Below are 27,481 nucleotides of genomic sequence, written 5' to 3' on the forward strand. Positions count from 1 at the left end.
TGGGCACCTGATATGTACGAGGCATTGTGCTAGGCATTGGAGTTGCAAAGATGATTAAGAGTTTGTAACTGTTCTCAGGGAACATTTTATTGGGTGAGGCAGACAAATAGAAAAGTAATTACAATACAGTGAGGTAGAAAATGAGGGCAATAGAGGCAAAGTTCTTTTGGGGCAGTAAGAGTGGGTGCTTAACTGTCGAGGAACGTCAGACATGGGTTTACAGAGTAGGAATGAATCTTTAAAGAACTAGAGTCCCCTCCAAAACAGGAAAGATGGAATATCCTGTTCTAAAGCATCTTGCACAGTAAAGTAAGTATTTTGGTACAGCTAGAGAAGGATCGACAGACTTTCTGTAAAGGGCCATGCACACCATATGGTCTCTGTTGGAATTATTCCACTCTGCCATTGTATCATGAAAGCAACCATAAGCAGAATATAATGAATGGGCATGGCTGTGTTCCAGTAAAACTGTATTTTCAAAAACTGGGCCAGGCACAGTGGCTCACGCCTGTAATCCCAGAACTTTGGGAAGCCAAGGCGGGCGGATCACCTGAGGTCAGGAGTTCGAGACCAGCCTGACTAACATGGAGAAACTCCATCTCTACTAAAAATACAAAATTAGCTGGGCATGGTGGTGCATGCCTGTAATCCCAGCTACTCGGGAGGCTGAGGCAGGAGAATTGCTTGAACCTGGGAGGCAGAGGCTGTGGTGAGCCGAGATCACACCATCGCACTCCAGCCTGGGCAACAAGAGCAAAACTCCGTCTCAAACCAAAAAAAAAAAAACAAAAAACTGGCGGCAGGCTGTATTTGAGTTGCCAGCAGGGCGGTGATTTATTAACCCTGAACTACAGCGTAAAGCACAAGTAGAGGTGTGGTCAGAGATGAGGATGAAAGATAAGCAGGGACCAAATTACAATATACCTGGTAAACAAGGCTGACAAATTTGGGTCAGTATCTTTCAGAGTGGAAGAGACCTGGTGAATCAGATTCTTTCGGGATAGGGTCTGGGAATTTAAATTTTAATAGGCTTCCCAGTTGAGTGGCTCTTATGTGTAATGAGGTTTGAAAACCAAGGCCATAAATGTTGGGGAGCCATTGAAGGGTTTTAAAGCAGAAGTGACAAAATCTGATTTGTGTTTTTGAAGAAAAATGCCAATGGCTATATGGAGAACAGATTAGGGTGAAAATGTAGGAACTGGGACAAGACCAGAGGCAGACGGTCCAATTATGAAAGAACATGGGTTTTAGCATATGACTTGAGTTCAAATCTCATTTTCACCCTTTCAAACTGTTGTGATTTTGGACAGATTATTTAATCTCTTCAGATATTACTTTCTTCAGATACGGATTGGGTGTGTTAATAAGGACCTTATTGAGTTATTGTGAGAATTAAATGTAATATATGTGTGATCCCATACCAAAATAACTTAATACATACTGAGTTCAATAAATCCTGGTCTTTTTTGAATTCTCACTGGCATGGTTAGATTGCACAGAAGAAAGGCCTGGACTGAAGACCATATTAGAGACTTTACAATGTAAGTTGCAGTTGATGCGGCGTGCATAAAATTCTGAAAAGATAAAGAGTGAAGAGAATAGAGAGCTAAAGAGAACCCTGGAAAACTCTAAAGTGATCAGAAGATTCTTGAAGAATAGGACTCAGCAAAATAAACTGAAAAGAGAGGTCAGTGACGTAAGAGAACCAGAAGACAGGGCTGTTATGCCATCTAAGAGTGGAGAGACTTTTAAAAAGAGGACTTAACCAGTTGCGGGGGATGGGGGAAGGGATAGGGGTTGAGAGAGGAGAGGCAGAAGTTAACTCTCAGGCTAGAGATGCCTACTTGATCTTTCTCCTGTCGACTAGAAAAACTGGCAGAAAGGTTAGCAGCAGGAAGATGTGAGTAGACTTTGCTGCTTTCTGTAGGTCTGGCAAATATAAAAAGAGAAGAAGCCTAACCCACAGCTGTGAAGGAAGTTACGGGAGCCTTAACATCAAATGAAAACGCCACTGCTTGTTTTTTTTCTTTAAAGTGGTAAAGAGCAGTGGCTAGCCACATTCATATTTAATTTTTCTTTAATCCGTGGGAGATAACTTTTCTCTTTATGTTTTTAAGAGAAAGACAAAACAAGCCCTCCTGTTTTCCTTTTTGGCTGAGGCTGCTGGTACTTCATCTAAATACAGTAGTTCTCTTAACTTTAACAACTTGAAACTTTTATTAGTTGCCTTAATTAGAGCATCAGGATGTAAATAAGTGTAAAAAGGGTGATAAAAGAAGAGTTCTTAATTGCTTTTCAGATTTTACATCCCTGAGAGGGAGCATTTCTTTGTAACAACTTCTTTTTTTTTTTTTTGTAACAACTTCTTTAAAGTTGTTGGTGGTAGTAGTATCAGTTTAAATCACTTTCAAAATATTGCTGATTTTTCTTTTTCATTTATTCATTAAATTATCAATCTTTTAATAAATATCTCTTAAATGCCTGGCTCTGTGCTGGATACTATGGGGTTGCAAAAGAAGTAGAAAACACAGCTTCTGTGCTCGAGGAGCTCAGACTACTTGGGGAGATAGAAAAATGTGTGAGTCCACTAAAAAAAAAATATAACAAAGCGTATAAATTCAGTGTGATATTAACTCTGTGTTCCAGAACTTTGAAGAAAAATGACTTATGGACTGAGGGTGGTGGTCAGTGAGAGCTTCAGAGAAAGAGGCCTAGAGCTGATCTTAACAAAATAAAACAAGATTTGCCCTTTTGGATGGTGGGAGGATAGAGGGAAAATAGAAATGTAGGTATAGTTAGAAATGCAGGGGATGGGGTTCAGGCTGGTGGTCTCTAGGGAGACTGGCTTGAGTTGATACAGAGGGTACCTGCTGGGGATAATGAAAGAGAGAACTGGCTTTTTGTGGGAATCCTGGATGCAGTGGGCTGAATGGTGGCCCCTAAAAAGATATATCCATGTCTGAATCCCTGGAACCTGTGGTTATCACCTTATATGGTAAAACAATGAATATTACCTTGTATGGCAAAAGATGTGATTAAGGATTTTGAGAAGAGGAGCTTATCCTCCATTATGTGGATGGGCCGTAAATCCAGTGACAAGTGTCCTTATAAGACTAAGGTAGAGGGAGCTTTGATGGACAGATGAGGAAGCAGCGTGACCACTGAGGCAGATTGCAGTGATGTGGCTACAAGTCAAGGAATGCTGGCAGCCACCAGAAGCTGGAGAGGCAAAGAATGGATTCTTCCCCATGACCTCCAGAGGGAATGCACCAGACTGCCCCAGTCTGGACTTCCAGAGCCAGAGAATAAATTTCTGTTGGTTTAAGCCACCACATTTGTGGTAATTTGTTACAGCAGCCCCAAGAAATGAGTATACTGGATATGGTGACTTAGTAAGTAGTGCTGAGCCAGAGGTCTTTTCTTGAACTCGAGGGTGACATGGCCAGGGGCCATTAGAGAAAATTTATTATTTCTATAATGATCGGGTATTACTTCTTTACAGGGAAGAAAAACACCCTAAAGTTATTAAAAGAAAGGTTAATATGGCAGCTCTTTGCAAAATGGATTGACCAGGGAAGTGGGGTGGAAAAGGAGAGATGGTGGGGAGATGCACTGGGAACCTATTGTAACAGCCTGTGAGTAGTGCCCTGACTGGTATTAGGGAGTCAGTGAAGCAGGATATTTCCCTGACCCTTTCACGGGACTCACAACGGGTGCCTCATATACTTAGCCCACCACTCTCAACTCCTTGCAGGAGGGAGCATGTGAGCAAATGAGTGAGGGAACTGGAGTGAATGAGCACGGGAATCGGCCAGCTGCTTTGGTGCTAGCAGGAGTGAACTTTATGCAGGCCCAATGGCAGCATCCAGGTAGGGGTGCCTGAGACTTCCGAAGCCCCAGAGGGAGTGTTACAGTGCTCTTTGAGCTCTGCCATCCGTGGATAGCTCAACTGTTAATAGCTCAGTGGATTCTGCCTTTTCTTGTGAGGCAACTGCCTTCCACCAGCAAGGACAAAGGGCCAGTGTGACAGCCTTTTGTATCTGCACTTGTGGCTCCCAAGCTCTTATCCAGCGTCCAGGTAAAACGAGGTCACACAAATGAATTGAAGGATGGTGAATGCAGGGGATTTTATTGCTGATGAAAGTGGTTCTCAGCAGGAGGGGGAACTGAAAAGGGGATGGGACTGGTAGGTAATCTTCCCTTGAAGTCCAGCTGTCTCCAGCGAGACTCTTCTCTGAAGTTATGCCGTCAAGCCATTCCTCTGAAGTCAAGCCACTTCTCTCTGACATCTAGCCGTAGTCTCGTCTACCAGTCTCGTCTGGGGGTTTTATAGGCACAGGATGGGGTGGGGCAGGGCCATGGGTGATTTAGGAAAAGGCAACATTCGAGTGGGAAAACAGGGATGTAAAGTTCTCATTTTGGGCCGTCATTTCAGGCTTTTCGGCTTGAGGATGGGGTTTTGTCGGGGACCCACCCTTTTCTGTCTAGAATTTTCTGTCCCCTGTCCCTCTCAGTAGGAATGGAGAAGAAGAGAGAAATCAGAGGTTTATAAAGGAATACATTGGCATCACTTTAGTGGGTGGGCATGGAGAATCACAATAGCAGAGGGAAACTTCAATGAGGTGTAACATGAAAAAGTTGGTTAGTTAACCTCCTCAGCATACCCCTTAACTGAGTGTCTAATATCAAAGTGAGTTACATTAAATGAATGACTGTATAGCATAAATACAGCAGTGCATTTAATGCACCTGTCAGTGTTAGAGCTTTTTCAGGGAATTATATGATCAGATTAATGTGTCCTGTCTGAGATGTGGATGGTAATAGGCATGCTTGATTACCTTCTGACAGGTTGCCATGATACAAATCTAGGGACTTGGGTTCTAGTCCTTGCTCTGATGGAAGTCTCTGGACTAAAATCTTGTCATCTATGAAATGAAGAGATCACATATCCTTATCTGTGTCTATGTATACACATCCCTCCACCACCAGCATTCTTGTCTATATTGATATTCTGCTATCTGCAATGTTATTGTTTATTTCATATCTGCTTCTTTTCACTAGTCTAAATACATTAAGGTTAAGTCTCCTATTGTTTTGTATTTATCCCTAGAGTTTTACAGTGTTTGGGACAAAGTGGGTATTTAATAAAGGGTCATCGAATAAAGGAATTAATGTGCTCCTCTTTACCTGAAAAAGATGAGGATAATAGTGCTTACCTCATCTGAGGTAGTGTGAAATAACATGAGATAGCGTGTAGAGTGCCTCACTCAAGGCCTTGTTCATAATCAGCGCTTTCTGACCACACACCCTGGTTTAGCCCCGAATTTATGTTTTTATTCTGTTTGTCCTGAAAAATGGGAAGTAAATGGTCCAAGAATCTTTGGAATAGGATTAAATGTGGGTGGTGGAGGCTTCCTCATTTTAAGAAGCCCCAGTTAACTCCTAAAGAGCATGCAACTATAATTATATGTTCTCTTTCTGTGGAAGTTAAACTTGTTGACTGTGAAGCCTAGGCCATCCATAATTTCCTCAGGCCTTTGCAGACTGATTTCTATTTTGTCTTTCGCTGTAATGGTTAATTATAGAATTATCAGCAATCCCTCCCTTGATTAAATCCAGTTTTATCTTAATTCTCAACTTTAAAACTCATGAGTTAGAAACTTACGCTTGACCCCTCCCCTCCAGAATACTCATTCTTCTCATAAGCTTCTGTATCAGTGCTACCTTGATTCTTTCCTTTCAGCTATTTTTGCTTTTTCAGGCTCACTAGGCAACCATGTCTTTTTAAAAAATAATAGCTTTATTGAAAGGTAATTCACAAACCATAAAATTCACCCTTTTAATTTGTTCATCCTGTGATTCTTAGTATATTCACAGAATTGTGCAATGATCATCACTATCTAATTCCAGAACAGTTCTATCACTCCAAGAAGAGACTCTTACAAACAAACTGTGGTACATCCCTCCGGCAGAATACTATTTAGCAGTAAAAAGAAACGAGTTGCTAGGTGTACCTGTAGTTCCAGCTACTTGGGAGGGTGAGGTAGGAGGATAGCTTGAGCCCAAGAGTCTGAGACCAGCCTGGGCAACATAGCGAGGCCCTGTTTCTTAAAAAAAAGAAAGAAAGAAAAAAAATAAACAAGCTATCAAGCCACGAAAAGTCATGGAGGAGCCTTAAATGCATATTGCTAAGTGAAAGGAGCCATTTTGGAGAAGGCAAAACTGTAGAGATAGTAAAAAGTTCAGTGATTGTCAGGGTTTCAGGAGAGGGAGGAAGAGAGGGAGGAATAGATGGAGCACAGGGGGTTTTTAGGGCAGTGAGACGATTCTGTATGATACTGCTTATCAAAATTCATAGAATATACCACACCAAGAGTGAACTCTAATGTAAACTGTGGACTTCAGTTACTAATAATAAATCAATATTAGTTCATCAATTATAATAAATGTACCACACTAATGAAAGATGTTAATAATAAGGGAAACTGTGAGAGTGGAGAGGGGATAGTATAGGAACTCCCTGTACTTTCTTCTTAATTTTCCCGTAAACCTAAACAGCTGTAAAAAAATAAAGTCTATTGATTTAAAAAAGAAAAAAAGAAACTCTGAGGCCATTAACAGGCACTCCCCATTTTTTCTTCTGTTCTCAGCCCTAAGCAACCATTAATCTACTTTAAGTCTCTATAGATTTGGAATAATACAATATGTGGCCTTTTGTATTTGTCTTTCACTTAGCATAATGTTTTCAAGGCTATCGGTGTTGTACCGTGTGTCAGCACTTCATTCCATTTTATAGCTGAATAATGTTCCATTGTATGGATATACTACTTTTTGTTATCTGTTCATCAGTTGATGGACATTTGGGTTGTTTCTGCTTTTTAGGTATCATGAGTAATGGTGCTGTGAACATTGATATACAAGTTCTAATGTGGACATATGTTTTCATTTCTTTTTGGAATATACCTAGGACTGGAATTGCTAGGTTATAAACTTTATGTTTAACTTTTTGAGGAACTGCCAAAATGTTTTCCAAAGTGGCTGCACCATTTTACATTCCCACAGCAATGTATGAGGATTTCACTTTCTCCACATCTGCACCAGTACTTGTTATTGGTTGTCTTTTTTTTTGAGACGGAGTCTCACTTTGTTGCCAGGATGGAGTGGTGCAATCTCGGCTCACTGCAACCTCCAACTCCCGGGTTCAAGCGATTCTCCTGCCTCAGCCTCCCGAGTAGCTGGGCCTACAGGCGCACGCCACCATGCCCAGCTAATTGTTTTTTATTTTTAGTAGAGATGGGGTTTCACTATGTTGGCCAGGATGGTCTTGATCTCTTGACATTATGATCCGCCCACCTCAGCCTCCCAAAGTGCTGGGATTACAGGCGTAAGCCACCATGCCTGGCGTTGGCTATCTTTTTGATTATGTAAACATCCTAGTGGGTGTAAAGTGATATATTTTGTGGTTTTCGTTCACATTTCCCTAATGACTAATGATGTTGAGTATCTTTTCATTTGCTTATTGGCATTTGTATATCTTCTTTGGAGGAATGTCTATCCAAATCCTTGTCTCTTTTTAAAATTGGGTTGTCTTTTTATTATTGAGTTGTAAGAGTTCTTTATGTATTCTAGATACAAGTCCCTTATCATATTTGTGATTTACAAATATTTTCTCCCATTCTGTGGGTTGTCTTTTTACCTTGATTATCCTTGAAATACAGTTTGGTAGCTTGTGCTTATCATATCTAAGAAACCATTGCCTAATCCAAGGTCATAAGGAGTAAATCCTCTGTTTTCTTCTAAGTTTTATAGTTTTATCTCTGACATTTAGGCCTTTGTTCTATTTTTTTTAAATTTGAAACAGGGTCTCACCCTGTCATCTAGGCTGGAGTGCAGTGGCACAAACCCAGCTTCACTGCAGTCTTGACCTCCTGGGCTCAAAAGATCCTGTCGCCCCAGCCTCCCAAAGTGCTGGGATTACAGTGTGAACCACTGCACCCGGCTTGTTCAATTTTTAATTTTTGTATATGGTACAAGGTAGTGATCCAACTTAATTATTTTGCAAGTGGCTATCCACCTGTCCCAGCACCCTTTATTGAAGAGACTATTCTTTCCCCATTTAATTGCTTTGGCACCTTGTCAAAAATCAATTGACCATAAACGTAAGGATTTATTTCTGGATTCTCTATGCTTTTCCATTGGTCTGTATGTCTGTCCTTGTGCCAGTATTACACTGTCTTGATTACTGTAGCTTTCTAATAAATTCTGAAATCAGAAAGTGTGAGCCCTCCAATTTTCATCTTTTTCAAGATTGTTTTGGTTATTCTGGGTCCCTCGTATTTCCATATGAACTTTAGGATTAGCCTGCCAATTTCAGCAAAAAGGTAGCTGAGATTTTGATAGGAATTTTGTTGAAACTGTCGATCAATTTGAGGAGTATTCCTTTCTTAATAATAATAAATCTTCCAGCCCACTAACATGGGCTGCCTTTCCATTTATCAGATCTTCTTTTATTTCTTTTAATGATATTTAGTGGTTTTTAGTGCACAGATTTGATGCTCCTTATGCTAAATTTATTCCTGAGTATTGTATTCTTTTTTAGGCTACTGTAAGTGGAGTCATTTTCTTAATTTCATTTTCAGATTGTTCATTGATAGTGTGTAGAAACACAACTGATCTTTGTATATTGATCTTGTATCCTGGACCCTTGCTCTACTCATTTAGTAGCTCTAATAGGTTTTTTCAGGGGGGCAAGAATTCTTTTGGATTGGATTTTCTATATATAAAATCATGTCACCTTCAAGGAGATAGCTTTACTTTTTCCTTTCCTTTCCTTTCCCTGAATGCTTTCTATTTTTTCTCGGTAGTTCAGTGTTAAATAGAAGTGATGAGAGAAGACAAGATTGTTGCCTTATTCATGATCTTTGGGGGAAAGCATTCAGTATTCCACCATTAGTAAGATGTTAGCTGTGGGTTTTTTGTAGATGTCCATTATCAGATTGGGGAAGTTTCCTCTGATTTCGAGGTTATTGAGTGTTTTTATCATGTGAAGGTGTTGAATTTCTGTCAAGTCCTTTTTTTGTGTGTGTGTGAGATGAACATGCAAGTTTTGTCCTTTTTTTCCTATTGATACAGTGTATTATAGTAATTGATTTTTCAGATGTCAAACCAACCTTTATTCTTGAGATAAATCCCTTTTAGTCATGGTGTATAATCTTCTTTGTTGGTAGATTCAGCCTTCTAGTATTTTATTGAGGATTTTTTGCATATAAATTCACAAGACCATATTGGTCTGTAGTTTTCTTCTGATATCTTTGGTTTTGGTTTCAAGTACATATTGGCCTCGTGGAGTAAGTTGAAATAAGCTTTCTCCTATTCCACTTTTTGGAAGAGTTTGTGAGGTTAATTATTTAAATATTTGGTAGAATTCATTAGTGAAGTCATGTAAACCTAGGCTTTTCTTTGATTACTAATCAAAGAAAATTTTTTATTACTGATTGTGTCTTGTTATTGCTATAGGTCTAATTCAGATTTTCTATTTCTTCTTGAGTCTGTTTTGCTACTTTGTGTCTTTCTAGGAATTTGTCCATTTCATCTAGGTTATCTAGTTTTTTTGGCATGCAATTTTTCCTAGTATTCCTTTGCATCCCCTTTATTTCTGTAGTGTTAGTAATGGTGTCTCTTTCGGTCGTGATTTTAGTATTTTTGAGTTTTTTCTTTCTCTAATGGTCCGTCTAGCTAAAGGTTGGTAAATTTTGTTGATCCTTTTGAGGAACAATCTTTTGGTTTCATTGATTTTTCTCTGTTGTATTTCAATTCTTTATTTTATTCATCTCTGCCTACTATTTATTATTACATTCTATCTGCCTGCTTTATGTTTAATTTGCTCTTCTTTTGCTAGTTTCTTAAGGTGGAAGATTAGATTACTGATTTGAAACCACCTTTCTTCTTTAAAACAAACAAAAAGGTGTGTTCCGCTCCCTCTGAGGAATGCTCCAGTTGTACCCCATGAGTTTTGGTATGTTGTATTTTCTTTTTCTTTCATCTCAAAGTATTTTTCTAATTTCCCTTGTAATCACAATTGCCATCTATTTTCCTCAAAGTGTTTTTCTAATTTCTCTCATAATCACAATTTTCTTTGACACATTGGTTATTTAAGAATGTCTTTTGTTTTTTAACTGTCATTTATTAAATACTGATTACCAGGTACTAAGAATTATATGACACAGTTCCAGGTGCTTACTTTGAAAAAGTCATGACCTTTAGTTTAGCTTGTCTTAAAAGAGAAAGTGTTTAAAACAGGGAGTTGGAAAATTGGGACCTTTAGTCTTGCTTGTAATCAGTAGACTTTAACACTTTTGACATATAATGAAGACAGACTTAGTATTTCAGAAACCTTACTGATGTCTAACATCTTTAATAGCCCACCTTTGTGAAAGAAGCTCTCTGTGAAGGGTAAGAAAAATCACTGGCTAGCGGGTTTCTTTTCTAAGTGATTGGAGGTAGGGAGACAGGTCTTTATTGTTTCCCTTGGGCTCACTGTCCGCATCTCACAAATGTGCTCTAGGGCAGAAAAAGACATAAAATGGATAGTGGGTAAAGAGGTATACTGTTTTAAAGCCAGCTGTTTAAATTTTCACATGACTCTATGTCAGTAGAAATAAAATTAGAACAGGAAAAAAAGCTAGATGTGTGGGGTTATTTTCATAGTTTTCTTTGGAGTTTATGTTGGTACGTGAAAGTCAGTACTTTTGTTTACCCATATTAATATGCTTCCTCACAGAAGTATCAGGAAAGAGTAAGGGAACAATGTGGTTATCATTGAGTTTGTGAAAACTATGAATTGTGAAGAATGGTCTTTTGGCCCAGGAATTAGTGGGCTTGATTTCAGTTTTAGCTGCTGGTTCTTGGTTCCTAATTAACGCCCTCTATCTGTTCCTCAGTCTTTATGGCTTATGAAATATATAAAGTTTAGTAGTTAAGGCAACTGGTACTAACCTACATTTGTATAATACTTTTTTCTCTTTTATTTTTTTAATCTCCTCAAATTCCTTTTACCAAATACTTTTTTTCTTTATAAAGTAGTCTCATATACATTGTTATAGCTAAGATTTACAATAATCCTGTGTTATACTTACTCTCTTAGAACTTTAGGCATTAGCTGTTACAAAAAGCCAAAACATTTGGTTTATTACTGAGAAAAAGTTAAGCTAGAGAAGTGGTGATTATGTAGTTTTAAATGTAACTTTATAGGAAATGACATAAAATACAGAAACCTTGGATTCATATACTATGCCTTTCTAATTTAAAAAAAAGGAATAACACAGTTCCAATTAAAATATTTTGCTGCCATAAAAACTAAACAAAGGGTTATAGCTTTTATTTTATATTTTTATGATTGCTAGGTTTGTTTCAAAAATCAGTGAAGTCCATGAAGTACACTATGTTCTCTTTCTGGCATCTCAAAAGCAGCTACTCCTGAATTAATTAAAAAGAGCAATATATGAGATATTGGATTATAGTGTTGTATGATTAATGACTCATTTTACTACATAAAGAATAGATGTCATTATCCATTTATTTCACTACAGACATGAGTTCTTGATGTAATATATAAGCTTTTCAAAAAGTGTATTCAATAGTAAATACACTTTGTTTTAACTCAGGATGATTTCAAAATATTTTATTAAAATTATGTGATTGATGAGATATAAGCATAATTTTAAATTTAACCCATTTTAATATTTGGATGAACTAGGTCATCCTGCAATTGCTTTCAAATATTTGGCTCTGAAGAAAGTTTCATTATTTATATATATATATATATATTTTTTTTTAATTTTAATTTTTTATTTTTTGTTTGAGCTGGGGTCTTGCTCTTGTCATCTAGCCTGGAGTGCAGTGGCCCGATCTGGGCCCACTGCAACCTCCACCTCCCAGGTTCAAGCGATTCTCCTGCCTTGGCCTCCTCCCAAGTAGCTGGGATTACAGGTGCCCACCACCGTGCCCGGCTAAGTTTTGTATTTTTAGTAGAGACGGGGTTTCACCATATTGGCCAGGCTGGTCTCGAATTCCTGACCTCAGGTGATCCACCTGCCTCGGCCTCCCAAAGTGTTGGGATTACAGGTGTGAGCCACCACACCCAGCTAGATGTATATTGTTATAATGTAATAAAAACATGACGATTGGGCCGGGCCCGGTGGATCACCTGAGGTGGGCACCTGTAATCCCAGCTACTTGGGAGGCTGAGGCAGGAGAATCGGTTGAACCTAGGAGCAGGAGGTTGCAGTGAGCTGAGATCGCGCCATTGCATTCCAGCCTGGGTGACAAGAGTAAGACTCTGTCTCAAAACAAACAAACAAACAAAAAACATGACGATGATGCAGAAGAGAAAAGCTTTAAAAGACCAGGTTTTGAAAACTTGAAACTAACTTGGAAGCAGTACTGAAGAACCTGGCTTTAAGACGGTGATGGAAAGGACAGATTTTTTTTCCCCAGAGCCTTGGAGTAATCTGTCTCATTTCAGAGCCACCCCACAAAAATGCTAGATACAATGGTTGGCCATCATGATGTGACAGAGTTTGGTAAATGTGGCTGATTCACATTTAAAGCTTGGTTTTCTTGACCTAACTATTAGACTTAGTAATGATCTCATCTTTTTAGGGTACTTAGCATTGTGAATGTGATACTAATAGTGATTTCAAACAAATCAGAGTTTTTGTATCCAAACAGATATTGACCCTTTGAGTTTTGCTATCTGGGAAGGCACCTACATTTATTCTAATGATTTGCCAGTGTTTGAATTTTGCATCTTCTCTTTTAGAATTGCCTTTAAAGCCTTAGCAATATTCCTGTCAGGACACTAAAGATATAAAATGTTTATTCTTCGAGGGCGATTTTCAGAAAGAGCTTGACATCAGTCATTCAGAACCATGTCAGAAAAATAAAGTGGATAATCAGATTGGGAATTTAAAGAATAGTGTATGGCTCTAACATATTGTGTTATGCCTTATAAAACTTATAAAAACAGGCTCCAATACTACTTTCCAGAAAATCTTTGAACTGTGGCATTATTGGAATAAATGTACCCCCTTTCAAGGTGACTGCATTAAAGAACACTCACTTGATGTGTAAGTTCAGGTTCAAGTGTTTAGTAATTCATCATCTTTACCATATAGTTACATCTTGCATAAAAACTTGGGAAGGTTTCAAAGCTAAACAATGAAGAAGATTAAATTACTTTGGCAGTCACCTAATTGTGCCTAGGTAGGTAATTGAGTAACAGGAATATTGAGAGGTTGCTTTATGACATCAGTGGGAGCAGGGGAAATCTACTGAGACAGTTGAGGCTTTCTGTTTGTTCCTTTGGGCTCAACAAATTTGAGGGAATTTATAGCCAAATTCCTTAGGATACATATTTATGTGTATATATATATACAATTTTATACACATATTTTATATTTTATTATCTAATTTGAAAATCATAAAAATATAGGTGAGGAAAAGCTATTTATAATTATACCTATCAGAGAAGTCTTCACTGACCTTGTTAACTTCCTTTCTTCTATGTATTGTCTTATAATGTTGAGATCATAATGAACTTACAGTTTCGAATGTTGAGTTCTTTAAATGTATTTTGTTGCAATTATTTTTCTCAAGGCAATAAAAACTTCTTCATGAGTCCAGGCACAATGGCTCACACCTGTAATCCCAGCACTTTGAGAGGCAGAGGCAGGAGGATCGCTTGAGGCCGGGAGTTTGAGACCAGCCTGGTCAACATAGCAAGACACCATCTCTACAAAGCGATTTTTTTTTTTTTTAATTAGCCAGGCATGGTGATGCTCACCTGTAGACCCAGCTACTAGGGAGGCTGAGGCAGAAGATCACTTGAACTCAGGAATTCAAGACCGCAGTGAGCTATGATGGTGCCACTGTGCTCCAGCCTGGGTAACAGAGTAAGCGAGAACCTGTCTCAAAAAAAGGAAAAAAAGTGGGGCCTGGCACCATGGCTTACTCCTAGCACCTTGGGAGGCCAAGGCAAATGGATCACTTAAGCCTAGGAGTTGGAGACCAGCCTGGGCAACATGGTGAAATCCCATCTCTAAAAACAACAACAAAAATACAAAAATTAGCCAGGCATGGTGGCTCATGCCTATAGTTACAGCGACATGGGAGGCTGAAGTGGAAGGATCACCTGAGCCCTGGAGGTCAAGGCTGCAGTTAGCCATGATTGTACTACTGAACTCTAGCCTGAGCGACAGAGTGAGACCCTGTCTGGAAAAAAAAAAAATTGTCATGAACAAAATATTTAGTAGACATTTTTCTTATCTATCTCCATATGGTTTGTAAAGTTTACTGGTGAGCTAAATAAATAAATAAATAAAATTAAATAAATAAAGTTTTTATTATCTCCATGTGGTTTGTAAAGTTTACTGGTGAGCTATTTAAACTTTATTATCAAATAAATAATAAAAATGTATATTATTTCTTCTTTCACATTCATGGTTTCAAAAGTGTCAGAAAATAAATTAGGGAAAGACCCAGAAGGCATTTGATGGGATTATGCTTTCTTAGTTCCGTAGGGCTTCACTCACGTTTTGTTTATAAATGTTCTCTTTGCTAATATGCAGCCATATTCACTTTTCTGTACACAGAACTAAGGAAAAAATTATTTCTTCTCTCGCTTGTTGAAGGTGGTTGGAGGCAAAGTAAAGAAGCCCGGTAAACGTGGTCGGAAGCCAGCCAAAATTGACTTGAAAGCAAAACTTGAGAGGAGCCGGCAGAGTGCAAGAGAATGCCGAGCCCGAAAGAAGCTGAGATATCAGTATTTGGAAGAGTTGGTATCCAGTCGAGAAAGAGCTATATGTGCCCTCAGAGAGGAACTGGAAATGGTAAGAAATCGTCAGTAAACACATGAAAAAATCACCTTAACAGTCAAATAAATAATACATTAAAATACGAAAATACCAGTTATCACCTGTCCAGTTGGCAGACATTGGAGAGAATATTAATCTATTAGCCAGGATGGGGACAAATAGGCATCTTCATACACTGCTGGTGGGAGCAGAGTGTACATGACTGTTAACACTAAGGGATTGTTTATGAGAGAAGAAAATGGAAAATAACCCAGATGGGCAACAATAAAGGACTGGTTAAATAAATGTTACTACATCCATGTATTAGACTACTTCGTAGCCAGTAAAAATCACAATGCACATATATTTACTGATGTAGAAAGATACAATATATTGCTAAGTAGACAAAGCAATATAACAATATGTAACTATGAATAGCATACCATTCGTGTTTAAGTGACTTTATTTATTTATTTTTATTTTTTATTTTTTATTTTTTTGAGATAGAGTCTCGCTCTGTCACCCAGGCTGGAGTGCAGGGCGCGATCTCAGCTCATTGCAAGCTCCACCTCCCAGGTTCACGCCATTCTCCTGCCTCAGCCTCCTGAGTAGCTGGGCCTACAGGTGCCCACCACCATGCCCGGCAAATTTTTTTTTGTATTTTTAGTAGAGACGGGGTTTCACTGCATTAGTCAGGATGGTCTCAATCTCCTGACCTCATGGTCCACTCGCCTTGGCCTCCCAAAGTGCTGGGATTACAGGCGTCAGCCACTGCACCCAGCCAAGTGATTTTGTTTATTTTACATGTTTTATTCACTCATCCATCCAGACTTTGGGCAGTGGCTGTAAAAATGTGAAAGAGAGTAGATAAAACAGAATTGAAACTCCATTATTGTGAGCTGAGGGAGGAAGTGACAGAAGAGAGAGATGATATTACTGTGATCATTACACAACTGGGACAGGCTTCTACAGGTTTTTAGAAAGTAAGACAACAAGGTTGGAACGTGAAGAGGAGGGACATGAACAGTGTTGTATATATTGTCCAGATATATACTATTCAGTAGATTTTTTTGATATGTTGAATGTGACATGCTATCAATTATTTCTTACTTTCTGCAGTGTAAGCCACTTGAGGGCAGAATCTTTGGTCAGCTTTGTCTTTGTATACCCCCAAAGTCCCTAGCATGCACTCTGGTAGATAGTAGATGTTTAATGATTACTTGTTAAAGAGAGAAAGGAAATTACTAACATTTATTTCTTTATTTTGGGAGTAGAAATAATACTGTGACAATTATTAAAAAAAAAAGATTAATTCTAACTAGTGGCACACTGTGGGGAGATGTCCTTTTAACCACAGGGGCCTTTTAAATCTGAGCAACACTCCAGTACATCAAAGACAATTCAGCAGCAGTTTTTCCGCCTCTTCTGAAAGATGGCAGATCTCGTACATGTCCTCAGTTATAAATAGGTGATACCATGGAGGGTGGGATTCCCAGCAGCGAACGTGACCTCTAGCCATGGGAGTTCTTATGTCTAGGATTTCTACCAGTGGTTCCTGAACTCTGACAAGTAAAAGTTAATTTAAATATGTTTTAAATTTATATTTATATTTAAAATTAAATATGTTTCAGTACAAGCAGTGGTGCATGGCAATGGACCAAGGAAAAATCCCTTCTGAAATAAAGGCCCTACTCACTGGAGAAGAGCAGAACAAATCTCAGCAGAACTCAAGCAGGCATACCAAGGCTGGGAAGACAGACGCTAATAGCAATTCCTGTAAGTGCCATCAATGGAGAATTTATATTTAAGAGAGTGTCTCGGTTGGGCGCAGTGGCTCATGACTGTAATCCTAGCACTTTGGGAGGCTGAGGTGGGCAGATCGCTTGAGCCCAGGAGTTCAAGACCAGACAGGGCAACATGGCAAAACCCCACCTCTACAAAAAAATACAAAAATTCGCTGGGCATGGGGGTGCACGCCTGTAATCCCAGCTATTTGGGAGGCTGAGGTGGGAGGATCACCTGAGCCCAGGGATGTTGAGGCTGCGGTGAGCCATGATCATGAAACCCTGTCTCAAAAGGGGGAACAAAAAGAGGGTATCTCAAGGTAGGATATCTCAAGGTAGGGTTTCTGTTGACCACTTTTCTTAGTATGTCTTTAGATAAAATGTTGATGCCATTTTTAATACACTAATAAGCAAATGAAATGGCATTAGATTCTGGCCAGGTGTGGTGGCTTATGCCTGTAGTCCCAGCACTTTGGGAGGCTGAGGTGGGCAGATCACTTGAGGCCAGGAGTTTGAGATCACCCTGGCCAACATGGTGAAACTCCATTTCTATTAAAAATACAAAAATTAGGCGCAGTGGTGTGCGCCTGTAATCCCAGCTACTCAGGAGTCTGAAGCACAAGAATTGCTTTAACCTGGGAAATGGAGGTTGCAGTGAGCTAAGATCATGCCATTGCACTCCAGCCTGGGCGACAGAGTGAGACCTCGTCTCAAAAAAAAAGAAGAGAAATGGCTTAGATTCTAAATATTAAAATGCATTTTACATGGAGTCTATAAAGAGCAACTGATAAATTTATCGAAATTTTATTATTAATAGACTTAGTCCATAAATGGGAGTGGCACGAATCTAGCTTTTTGTTAATAATACTACCTTTTATTTGTATTTTGATTTACAGTTTACAGAGTACTTTCATTTATATTTATCTTAAATATTCCCTCCAATGATTGTGTTAAGGAATTATACTTATTTTATAGATGAAAAAATAGCAGAAAGGCTGGGTAAGGTGCCCAAGGTCACACAGCTTTAATGGTAGAACCTGTCCTCACCTAATCCAGGCTGTCTAGTGCAGTAGCCCATCATTGTAAGGATTGTTTTTAATTGAGGTAAAATTCACATAACATAAAAATTGAGAGCCATTTAGTACATTCACAATGTTGTGCAACCATTATGTCTACCTAGTTACGAAACTTTTAATCACCTCGAAAGAAAACCCTGAACCCATTAAGCAGTTATTCCCCATTACCCCCTTCCCCCAACCCCTGGCAACCATGAATCTACTTTCTGTCTGTATGGATTTACCTATTCTATATATTAATATTTTATATACCTGGAGTCTATACAGTATGTGACTTTTTGGGTCTGGCTTCTGTCACCTAGTATAATGTTTTCGAGGTTCATCCACATTGTAGCATGTATCATCAGTATTTAATTCCTTTTTATGGTCAAATAATATTTATATATATACAGTTGTTTATCCTTTGATGGACATATGTTTTTACCTCTTAGATATTGTGAGTAGTACTGCTGTGAACATGTGCATATAGGTATTTGTTTTCATACCTGTTTTGAATTCATTTGTATGGTATACCTAGGAGTCAAATTGCTGGGTCATATGACAATTCTGTGTTTAATTTTTGAGGAATAGTCAAACTGTTTTCCACAGTACCTGAAACATTTTACATTCCCACCAGCAATGTATGTCTGCTCCAATTTGTCCACATCTCATCAACTTATTTTCCATTTTTTAAAACTATAGCCATCCTAATGGGTATGGAGTGGTATCTCATTGTGTTTGATTTGCATTTCCCTAATGCCTAATGATGCTGAACATATTTTCTATGCTTGTTGGCCATTTGTATGTATTCTTTGGGGAAATGTCTAGGTCCCCTGCTCATGTTTTAATTAGGTTGTTTTTGTTGTTGAGTGGTAACAGTTCTACTGGGGGAACCTGCCCCCAATATTTCAACGTAGGTTCTTTCTATTTTCCATAAATGTCGGCCAACTGAGAAATAAAGAGAGACAGTACAAAGAGAGGAATTTTACAGCTGGGCCGCCAGGGGTGACATCACATATCGGTAGGACCGTGATGCCCGCCTGAGTCTCAGACCAGCAAGTTTTTATTAAGGGTTTCAAAAGGAGAGGTGGTGTAAGAACAGGGAGTAGGCACAAAGATCACATGCTTCAAAGGGCAAAAAGCAGAGCCACTAATAAGGGTCTAACAAAGATCACATGCTTTTGAGGGAATGGGACAAGGGCAAAAGCAGAACCACTGATAAGGGTCCAACAAAGATCACAGGGCAAAGGGCAAAAGCAGAACCACTGATAAGGGTCTATGTTCAGCAGTGCACATATTGTCTTGATAAACATCTTAAACAACAGAAAACGGGGTTTGAGAGCAGAGAAGCGATCTGACCACAAATTTACCAGGGCAGAGTTTTTCCCCACCCTAGTAAGCCTGAGGGTTCTGCAGGAGACCAGGGCGTATCTCAGTCCTTATCTCAACTGCACAAGACAGACATTTCCCAGAGTGGCTGTTTATAGACCTCCCCCCAGGAACACATTCCTTTCCCAGGGTATTAATATTAATATTCCTTGCTAGGAAAAGAATTTAGCAATATCTTTCCTACTTACATGTCCGTTTATAGGCTCTCTGCAAGAAGAGAAATATGGCTCTTTTTGTCTGACCCCGCAGGCAGTCAGATCTTATGGTTTTCTTCCCTCGTTCCATAAAAATCACTGTTATTCTGTTCTTTTTCAAGGTGCACTGATTTCATATTGTTCCAACACACATTTTACAATCAATTTGTACAGTTAACACAATTATCACAGTGGTCCTGAGGTGACATACATCCTCAGCTTACGAAGATAATAGGATTAAGAGTAAAGACAGGCATAAGAAATTATAAAAGTATTATTTGGGAGCAGATAAATGTCCATATTAATATGAAATCTTCACAATTTATGTTCCTCTGCCGCGGCTCCAGCCGGTCCCTCTGTTCAGGGTCCCTGAGTTTCTGCAACAGAGTTCTTTATTGTGGTTATAAAACCTTTATCAGATACATGATTTGCAGATATTTTCTCCCCTTCTCTAGGCTTCTTTTCACTTTGTTGATAGTGTTCTTTGATACACAAAATATTTTAATTTTGGTGAAGTCCAATTTATCTATTTTTGTTTTTTTGTTACTCATGCTTTTGGTGTCATATCTAAGACTCCATTGCCAAATGCACAGTTATGAAGATTTACCTGCCTCATATTTTCTAAGAATTTTATGGTTTTAACTCTTTTATTTGGGTGATTGATCCAGTTTGAATTAATTTTTCTATATGGTGTAAAGTGGGAGTCCATATGTTGCATGTGAGTATCTAGTTGTCCAAGCAACATTTGTTGAAGAAACTGGAAAGACTTTAAAATGAATATGTCCTATGTTGATTTCTTCATTATTGTGATTGCTCTGGGAGCACTTTAAATAGCTATAAAGAAATGTCACAAACCTTTATTATTATTATTATTATTTATTTTTTTTTTTTTAGGTCAACCTCTGGGAGCACAGAACAATGTTTCAATGTTTTTTTTTTTTTGAGAAGAAGTCTTGCTCTGTCACCCAGGCTGGAGTGCAGTGGCACGATCTTGGCTCACTGCAACCTCTGCCTCCCAGGTTCAAGCGATTCTCCTGCCTCAGCCTCCCAAGTAGCTGGGGTTACAAGTGTATGCCACTGCACCTGGCTAATTTTTTGTATTTTTAGTAGAGACAGGGTTTCACCATGTTGGCCAGGCTGGTCTTGAACTCCTGACTTCAGGTAATTCACCCGCCTTGGCCTCCCAAAGTGCTAGGATTACAGGCGTGAGCTATCGCGCCCGTCTAGAACAAACTTCTTATGTTTTCAATATTTTTTACAAAATTGAAGAAATTGGCTTTTTGATAACTTTTATTAGATAACATTTGTCTTCATCTAGGTTGACAAGTGCACTAAAATATCAGACTCCACCACTATACAATTCACCCACGTAACCAAAAACCACTTCTACCCCAAAAGCTACTGAAATGTTTAAAAATTAGGAAAACAAAACATTTGGCTTCATCTAAATTAAATTAATGGAAAAAAGCCAAATCAGCTTTTTTTTAGTCTGTATTTTTAAAAATTAGCCTTACTGAAGATACTAAACTGAAAAAAAAAATTTATGCATCTTAAAACAGATTAATCAAACTTTATTGACTCTAAAAGCATTCTTACATTGGTAACTTTTATTTTTCAGGGTGAAGATTATATAAAGATGAGTCAGTGATTGAAGCCAATATTCTGATTCCCATGGAAGATGGATGGGCAAGAGTGTACTTCTTGGCTCCATTTACTACCTACTGCTCAGTAGTCATCTCTGTAAATCTGCAATTTCTACCAAAATGTGTGATCGTAGATCTCAAAGGATCTTGCTTTAACTTTCAACACTTAGAAAATCTACAAACATTCAGACCTGTCTGGGTTGGTATTGCCACCCATGACATTTAACATGTTGTGATGCTTGAAAACACAGGAGTAGAGAAAATCGATGAAGATTGTATTTTTGCACCTTAACTCCACATTGCTTTATTGGTTAATTTATATTCTTTCCATGTAATTCATGTAATTGTATGTCTGTGTGTGTTTTATGTGTCACCACCTTTCATGTTTTTGATTGCCCTACAAAGAGAAACCAAATGAGCTGATTACTGACTATAAGTTCTCAGCCTTTATGGACCTAATCTTATTTTTATTTACTTGAGTAATGTTTATTCTCTGCATGAACCATGATTTCTCCTGTGAGCCATTCCAGCATAAGCTGTGAATATGTATTAACAAATATATACATTTCTATTTTTATAATCCATAAGGATATGCCTGTTTTAAATAACATACATATTAACAATATCTATCAGGAAAACCCTCAAGACAGCTTCTAGTTAAAACCTTTGTTGCTGTCCTCTCAAACTATATTTATAAAAATTTGCTAGGGCCAAATCCATACTTGCAGAATAATTCATCAAATTTTATTTTTAAGTGAAAAGTAACCTTTCAGGCATTTCAGCAGCATACATTGACAACCTAGGGTATATATGTATGTATGTTTCTTATTGTATGTCTATATATGTATGTGGGGAGGACAGGAGTGAATGTTCACACACTTTTCTTGCGTACTCAACTAAATTGGAGAATGTTTCTGAAGAAAATTGGATGAAATTAGCTGCTGAGATTGAGTTTCTGCCTTAAAATCTGAAACAAAAAAAGGGACAAATGGCTGGTAGATCTACTGACCGTAGCCATCACCAGAACACTTAGTTTCTTCCCAGACATGAATTTCCTGACAGGCTCTGAGCCAGAAACACACTGTGGGCGTGCATCTGGTTCAGCCCTGGATATGCCTCCACTGTGGAGGGAAGCATTGGAACTGGAGTTGTGCACAGCACCCCAGCTAGTGGGCCTGGCTGGGGGTGCAGAAGGGCAGGGTAGTTCTTTCCAGTTCCCCTTGCAGCTACACTTACTTTCTCCCTGACTACCAAATGGAGTGACGGTTGAAGAATCAAGCTCATAATATGATACACCCAGACAGACCCAGAAATCTTTTGATTTCCCCAGCGAGATACTTATCACTCTCTCTTCTCTTTCCCATGGTTAAAACAGGAGTTGTGTTCTCTGTCGCTGCTAAATTATTCTTCACTTGAGTGAAGCAAATATTTAGCTTCCAAATAAAGTATATTTTGTTCTGAACTGGCAGTTTAAGAGGAGATACCGTAGTCTAGATTGTCTTTGAGGTAGAATATGTGATGGACCACATAGTTTAAGATTACAAGGTACTTTCCCTCTTCTCTCAGGCCATGCATTTGAATAAAGTGCCTCCCTTAGCCTGAGCTCCTAAAGACCTCTTGTACTTGGTTGCAAACTCAGATCTCTAGTCTAGTCTAGTCTAGTCTAGTCATGTGTGACTGTGTACTGAGATACCACTAGCCCAGTTTGCTGGGTCTCTCTATGTTTTGGAAGTTGGGGGTTTAATAATATTTAATGTCTTTTTAGGATCATAAACATAAATAGGTTTGTTGATATTCAGGCCTTCAGAATTTAAGGGTTTTAAATACAGCATTCAGATTGTAATTGGTATGTTTTTGCCATCTGGTCTACTCAATTGTATATTTTTATTTTGCAAAACAACCCAAAACTTACTTTATGTTGCTTTGTTCAGTACCTTTCGAATTCCCCCAGAAGAGTTGTTTTCAAAACAAACATTCCAGAATGAATGTCGCTCTTCAATGGAACGTCTTTATTGTGCTTGAAGTATTTCTTCTCTGGTTGTAATTCTAAATTACAGAGTCATTTGAGCTTTCTCCCCTCCTGCTAGTATCTTTACAGGAGCAGGGAAGAGCAGTGACTTTATCCTCAGGTAGAGGATGTATAATTTTGGGCGAAGTTAAATTACAATTTATTTGAGGTTATTCCTAAACCTATTTATTTGGTATTTTGGAGGAGATCACACACTAAGAGAACATTGATTGCCTCGGCTATTGTGCTGGCTGGACACTTTGGTCACTTTTGAAGCATGTTAATAAATGTCACTGATTAAAACAGCTGGAGCATTTCCTTCCCTTTCCAGTGAAGGAGCAGCATAGTGAAATCCTGGCACCCCTCACCTTTTTGTGATGACAAGATGGCTGACAGTCACGGAGTCCAGGAGAAGGTGCTGCTCTCCTTGCTTTCTGAGTAAACAGAGTAATGTTTTTTTCTTATTTTCCCAAAGAAAGAAAGATAAGGGGGAAAATATATTTGTATGTTTAGACCAGCCAAATTCTGTCATTATTTTAGTATCAACCTGCTGTATATTAGAGCAACTGAATATAATATGGAATAAGTTTGACCAGGTCAAGTTTTAGGATATAGTTGAATTTCTTTAAAAAGTTTTCTATTTTATCTAAAATCTTTCTATTATATCTAAATTAGAATGATCATCCTGCAGCAAATTCACATTACTGTTTGCTGGCTAATTGACAGTATTTCTCAGCATCACTATGTAGCATTCTGTTTTAGCATCTTTGAATTATGATCATTTGATTTGGCTAATTACAAAAAGTACAGGTTTAAACTGGACTTACCTTGAGTTAAAGGCAAAGAAAATCTAAAAACATAAATGTTATATTTCACAAGAAATCAGTTGCATATTATCCATTACATATTTAGTTTTAAAAGGAGGAGTCACCTTGAATTATTTTCTGAGTCACCTTGAATTATTTGATCTCTCAACCTGCTTTCTCATCTGTAAAAAAGGGGGGAGGATAACTTTCACAGGGTAATTGGTAGGCTAAATAGGAGTTACAGAAAACTGTTAAATAGGAAAGAACTACATTAAATTTAAATATTCACATTATGCCTGTGTTTGACTATTGTTAGCATTTAAGTCACTAAAGATCAATATATTTAATGAGTTGGACTCTAAATATGTGGTACTGTAGGTATCACATTTCCCAAGTCTTTTTAGCTATATCATGTCTATCTTTGGAATGGTATAGTCGGGGGCCCTTTTTATCAATAATAGCCTTCTATTAATTAGACTAATTTTAAGAACAACTAATATTTCAACTGGCAATATCATCCTATAATTATCCACATAAAGTAGTCTTTCAGGCTGCTAGGTAACTTGGCTGTCTTCTATTCCATCCGTTTTATTTAACTACAGGATGGTCATGAATCAGTGGCAGGACTGCCTTGTAAAGTTGTGCTGATTTTGCACTGCACAAAAGTACATAGTTAAGGAGGCGAATGGACTTTAAAATCTAGTTCACATTCCCCTCAACAAGCTACGTGTGGAGGAAGGGGCTCCTGCCTTCTCACCAAGGTGTACATGTGGCACAGGTCTCCCCAGAAGAGGTGTCTTTTTCTAATTTGCCCAAAGGGGATACCTGTCTTAATTCATCCACCAGGGGGTGCCTTTTTAAAAATGTGCAAAGCCGTGGTGTGTTGCAGCTGGCTTTTGCTGGCTCCCCAGAGGAGAACCAATTGTGTGCATCTCTTCCCAACTTGATGTTCAGTGGCATCAGGTTGGTAGCTTTTAATGGACAATGGTAGGAGTATTTGTATCATAGAAGTTAGTAAATGCTGCAAATTGTGGATCCCCCACCCCCTCAGTCAGTTTCTAACACACCACTGAAAAAGGCCCGATGTAGGCTAGCATTGCATTTCCCAGAGCAGGCACACTGGAGTCCTAAAATGTGTATGATTAAAGGACACATAGACCCGGAAGAACTTTTTTTATAAAGCTGTAGGCAGCTTGGAGATGTCCGTATCAAATTCAGATTGGTTCACAGACACATGGTAGTTCTGACTCAGAAACTGTTATGGGTCACAGAAAAATACACAGTCCAACTCTAGAAATGACTAGGAAGTGAATCAGCTGAATTACTATTTTTGAGATGGAGTCTTGCTCTATCACCCAGGCGGGAGTGCAGTGGTGCCATCTCAGCTCACTGCAGCCTCCACCTCCCGGGTTCAAGTGATGCTCCTGCCTCAGCCTCCTGGGTATCTGGGATTACAGGCATGCGCCCCCACGCCCAGTTAATTTTTTGTATTTTTAGTAGGGATGGAGTTTCACCATGCTGGACAGGCTGGTCTTGAACTCCTCACATCAGGTAATCTGCCTGCCTTGGCCTCCCAAAGTGCTGGGATTACAGGAGTGAGCCACCACGCCCAGCCGAATCAGCTGAATTCTTAAGCCTTAGCATAAAAGCAGGCACAACTAATACACCTACTGTGTTGTGATACAGTTCACCAGACACTCCTGGATTGAGGAGGGCTGGAGCTGGACAGTGAACTCTGGCTTACAGGCCATTTTGACTTTGCAGTAAGATAAATATTTGGGCAGGAAAATTTTCCCATGATCCAACAGAACCCAATCCAATCTTACTATGCCTCAGCAACCCTTTCCTGAGAAGGACAGCAGTGCCTGGCAAGCACATTATAAACCTGAGTCCAGGTTTATCCCCTTGTGTAATCAAGTCCATGGGCTGGATGTGACAACACCTGTGCCTAAGCTAGGTAGGCTTGAATAGTCCAGAATGAAATAGGCCAAAAGGCTGTCCCAAGCCCACACTGAGTTTCAGATCTTACCTCTTAAATGGAACAGAGACCATGCTTGTCAGCACCACAAGAAAAGTTTGTACAAGACTTGTGGCAATAAATAGATACCTCTAAACCTGCTCCTTCTCAGGCCAGGACAGGTCTCAGCTGCCACAAAGGAAGAGAGAGAATGTTGAAAAAGTAAGGAAGAAAGAAAACCAAAAGATGGCCAAGCCTTCTTTCAGAAGGAGGAAGATAGTTCATATGGGGGCTATATTAGTCCATTCTCTCATTGCTATAAAGAAATAACTGGCAGAGCTTGCAGTGAGCCAAGATCACACCACTGCACTCTAGCCCGGGCAACAGAGCAAGACTCTGTCTCAAAAAAAAAAAAAAAAAGAAAGAAAGAAATAACTGAGACTGGGTAGTTTATAAAGAAAAGAGGTTTGATTGGCTCACATGTGGTTCTGCAGGCTGTACAGGAAGCATGACTGGGGAGGCCTCAGGAAACTTACAGTCATGATGGAAGACAAAGTGAGAGCAGGCATCTTGCATGGCAGCATTGGGACCAGGGATCAGGGGGTACCACACGCTTTTAAATAACCGGATCTTGTGAGCACTCACTATACAGTACCAAAGGCAGATGGTGCTAAACCATTCATGGGAACTCCATCCTCATGATCCAGTCACCTCCCACCAGTCCCCACCTCCCAACACTGGGGATTACATTTTGATATGAGATTTGGTGGGGACCAGATCCAAGCCGTATCATTCTGCCCCTGGCCCCTCCAAATCTCATGTCCTTCTCACATTGCAAAGTACAATCATCCCCTTCTCAGTAGCCCCCCAAAGTCTCAACTAATTCCAATATTAGCTCAAAAGTCCACAGTCCAAAGTCTCATCTGAGACAACACAAGTCCCTTCCACCTATGAGCCTGTACAGTCAAAAACAAGTGAGTTACTTCCAAGATACAAAAGAGGTACAAGTATTGGGTAAATACTCCCACTCCAAAAGGGAGAAATCAACCAAAAGAAAGGGGCTACAGGCCCTATGCAAGTCTGAAACCCAGCAGGGCAGTCATTAACTCTTAAAGCTCCAAAATCTCCTTTGACTTCATGTCTCACATCCAGGGCACACTGGTGCAAGGGGTGGGCTCCCAAAGCCGTGGGCAGCTCTGCCCCTGCAGTTCAGCCTCCATGGATGCCCTCATGGGCTGGTGTTAAGTGCTAGTGACTTTTCTAGGTGCATGGTGCAAGCTGTTGGTGGCTCTACCATTCCAGGGTATGGAGGATGGTGGCTCTCTTCTCACAGCTCCACGAGGCAGTGCCCCAGTGGGGAGTCTCTGTGGGGGCTCCAACCCCACACTTTCCCTCTTCAGTACCCTAGCAGGTTATCCATGAGGGCTCTGCCCCTACAGCAGGCTTCTGCCTGCACATCCAGGCTTTTCCATACATCTTCTGAAATCTAGGCAGAGGCTCCCAAGTCTCAACTTTTGCACCCTGTGCACCTGCAGGCTTAACACCATGTGGAAGCTGCCAAGGCTTATGGCTTGCACCCTTTGAAGCACCAGCTTGAGCTGTATCCAGACACCTTTGAGCCATGGCTGGAGGTGGAGTGGTTGGGATGCAGGGAGCAGAGTCCTGAGGCTATTCAGGGCAACAGGGCCCTGGACCTGGCCCATGGAACCATTCAATCCTCCTAGGCCTCTGGGCCTGTGATGGGAGAGGCTGTCTCTTAGATCTCTGAAATGTCTTGAGGGCTTAACCTCATT

General features: G+C 39.4%; 1 protein-coding gene across 1 annotated transcript in view; it reads left to right on the forward strand.

Moving 5' to 3' along the window:
• The window catches only part of CREBL2 (cAMP responsive element binding protein like 2), a 32,871-nt gene extending 8,847 nt beyond the window's left edge, over positions 1 to 24,024 (forward strand). Inside the window, exons 2-4 of the mRNA XM_004052748.4 lie at positions 14,691 to 14,888; positions 16,484 to 16,628; positions 20,893 to 24,024. Coding sequence (XP_004052796.1) covers positions 14,691 to 14,888; positions 16,484 to 16,628; positions 20,893 to 20,897 — 348 coding nt within the window. The 3' untranslated portion in view covers positions 20,898 to 24,024. The remainder of the gene's footprint in view (positions 1 to 14,690; positions 14,889 to 16,483; positions 16,629 to 20,892) is intronic.
• Positions 24,025 to 27,481: the final 3,457 nt, after the last annotated feature.

Source organism: Gorilla gorilla, chromosome 10 (genome assembly GCF_029281585.2).
Source record: "Gorilla gorilla gorilla isolate KB3781 chromosome 10, NHGRI_mGorGor1-v2.1_pri, whole genome shotgun sequence".
Classification (NCBI taxonomy): domain Eukaryota; kingdom Metazoa; phylum Chordata; class Mammalia; order Primates; family Hominidae; genus Gorilla; species Gorilla gorilla.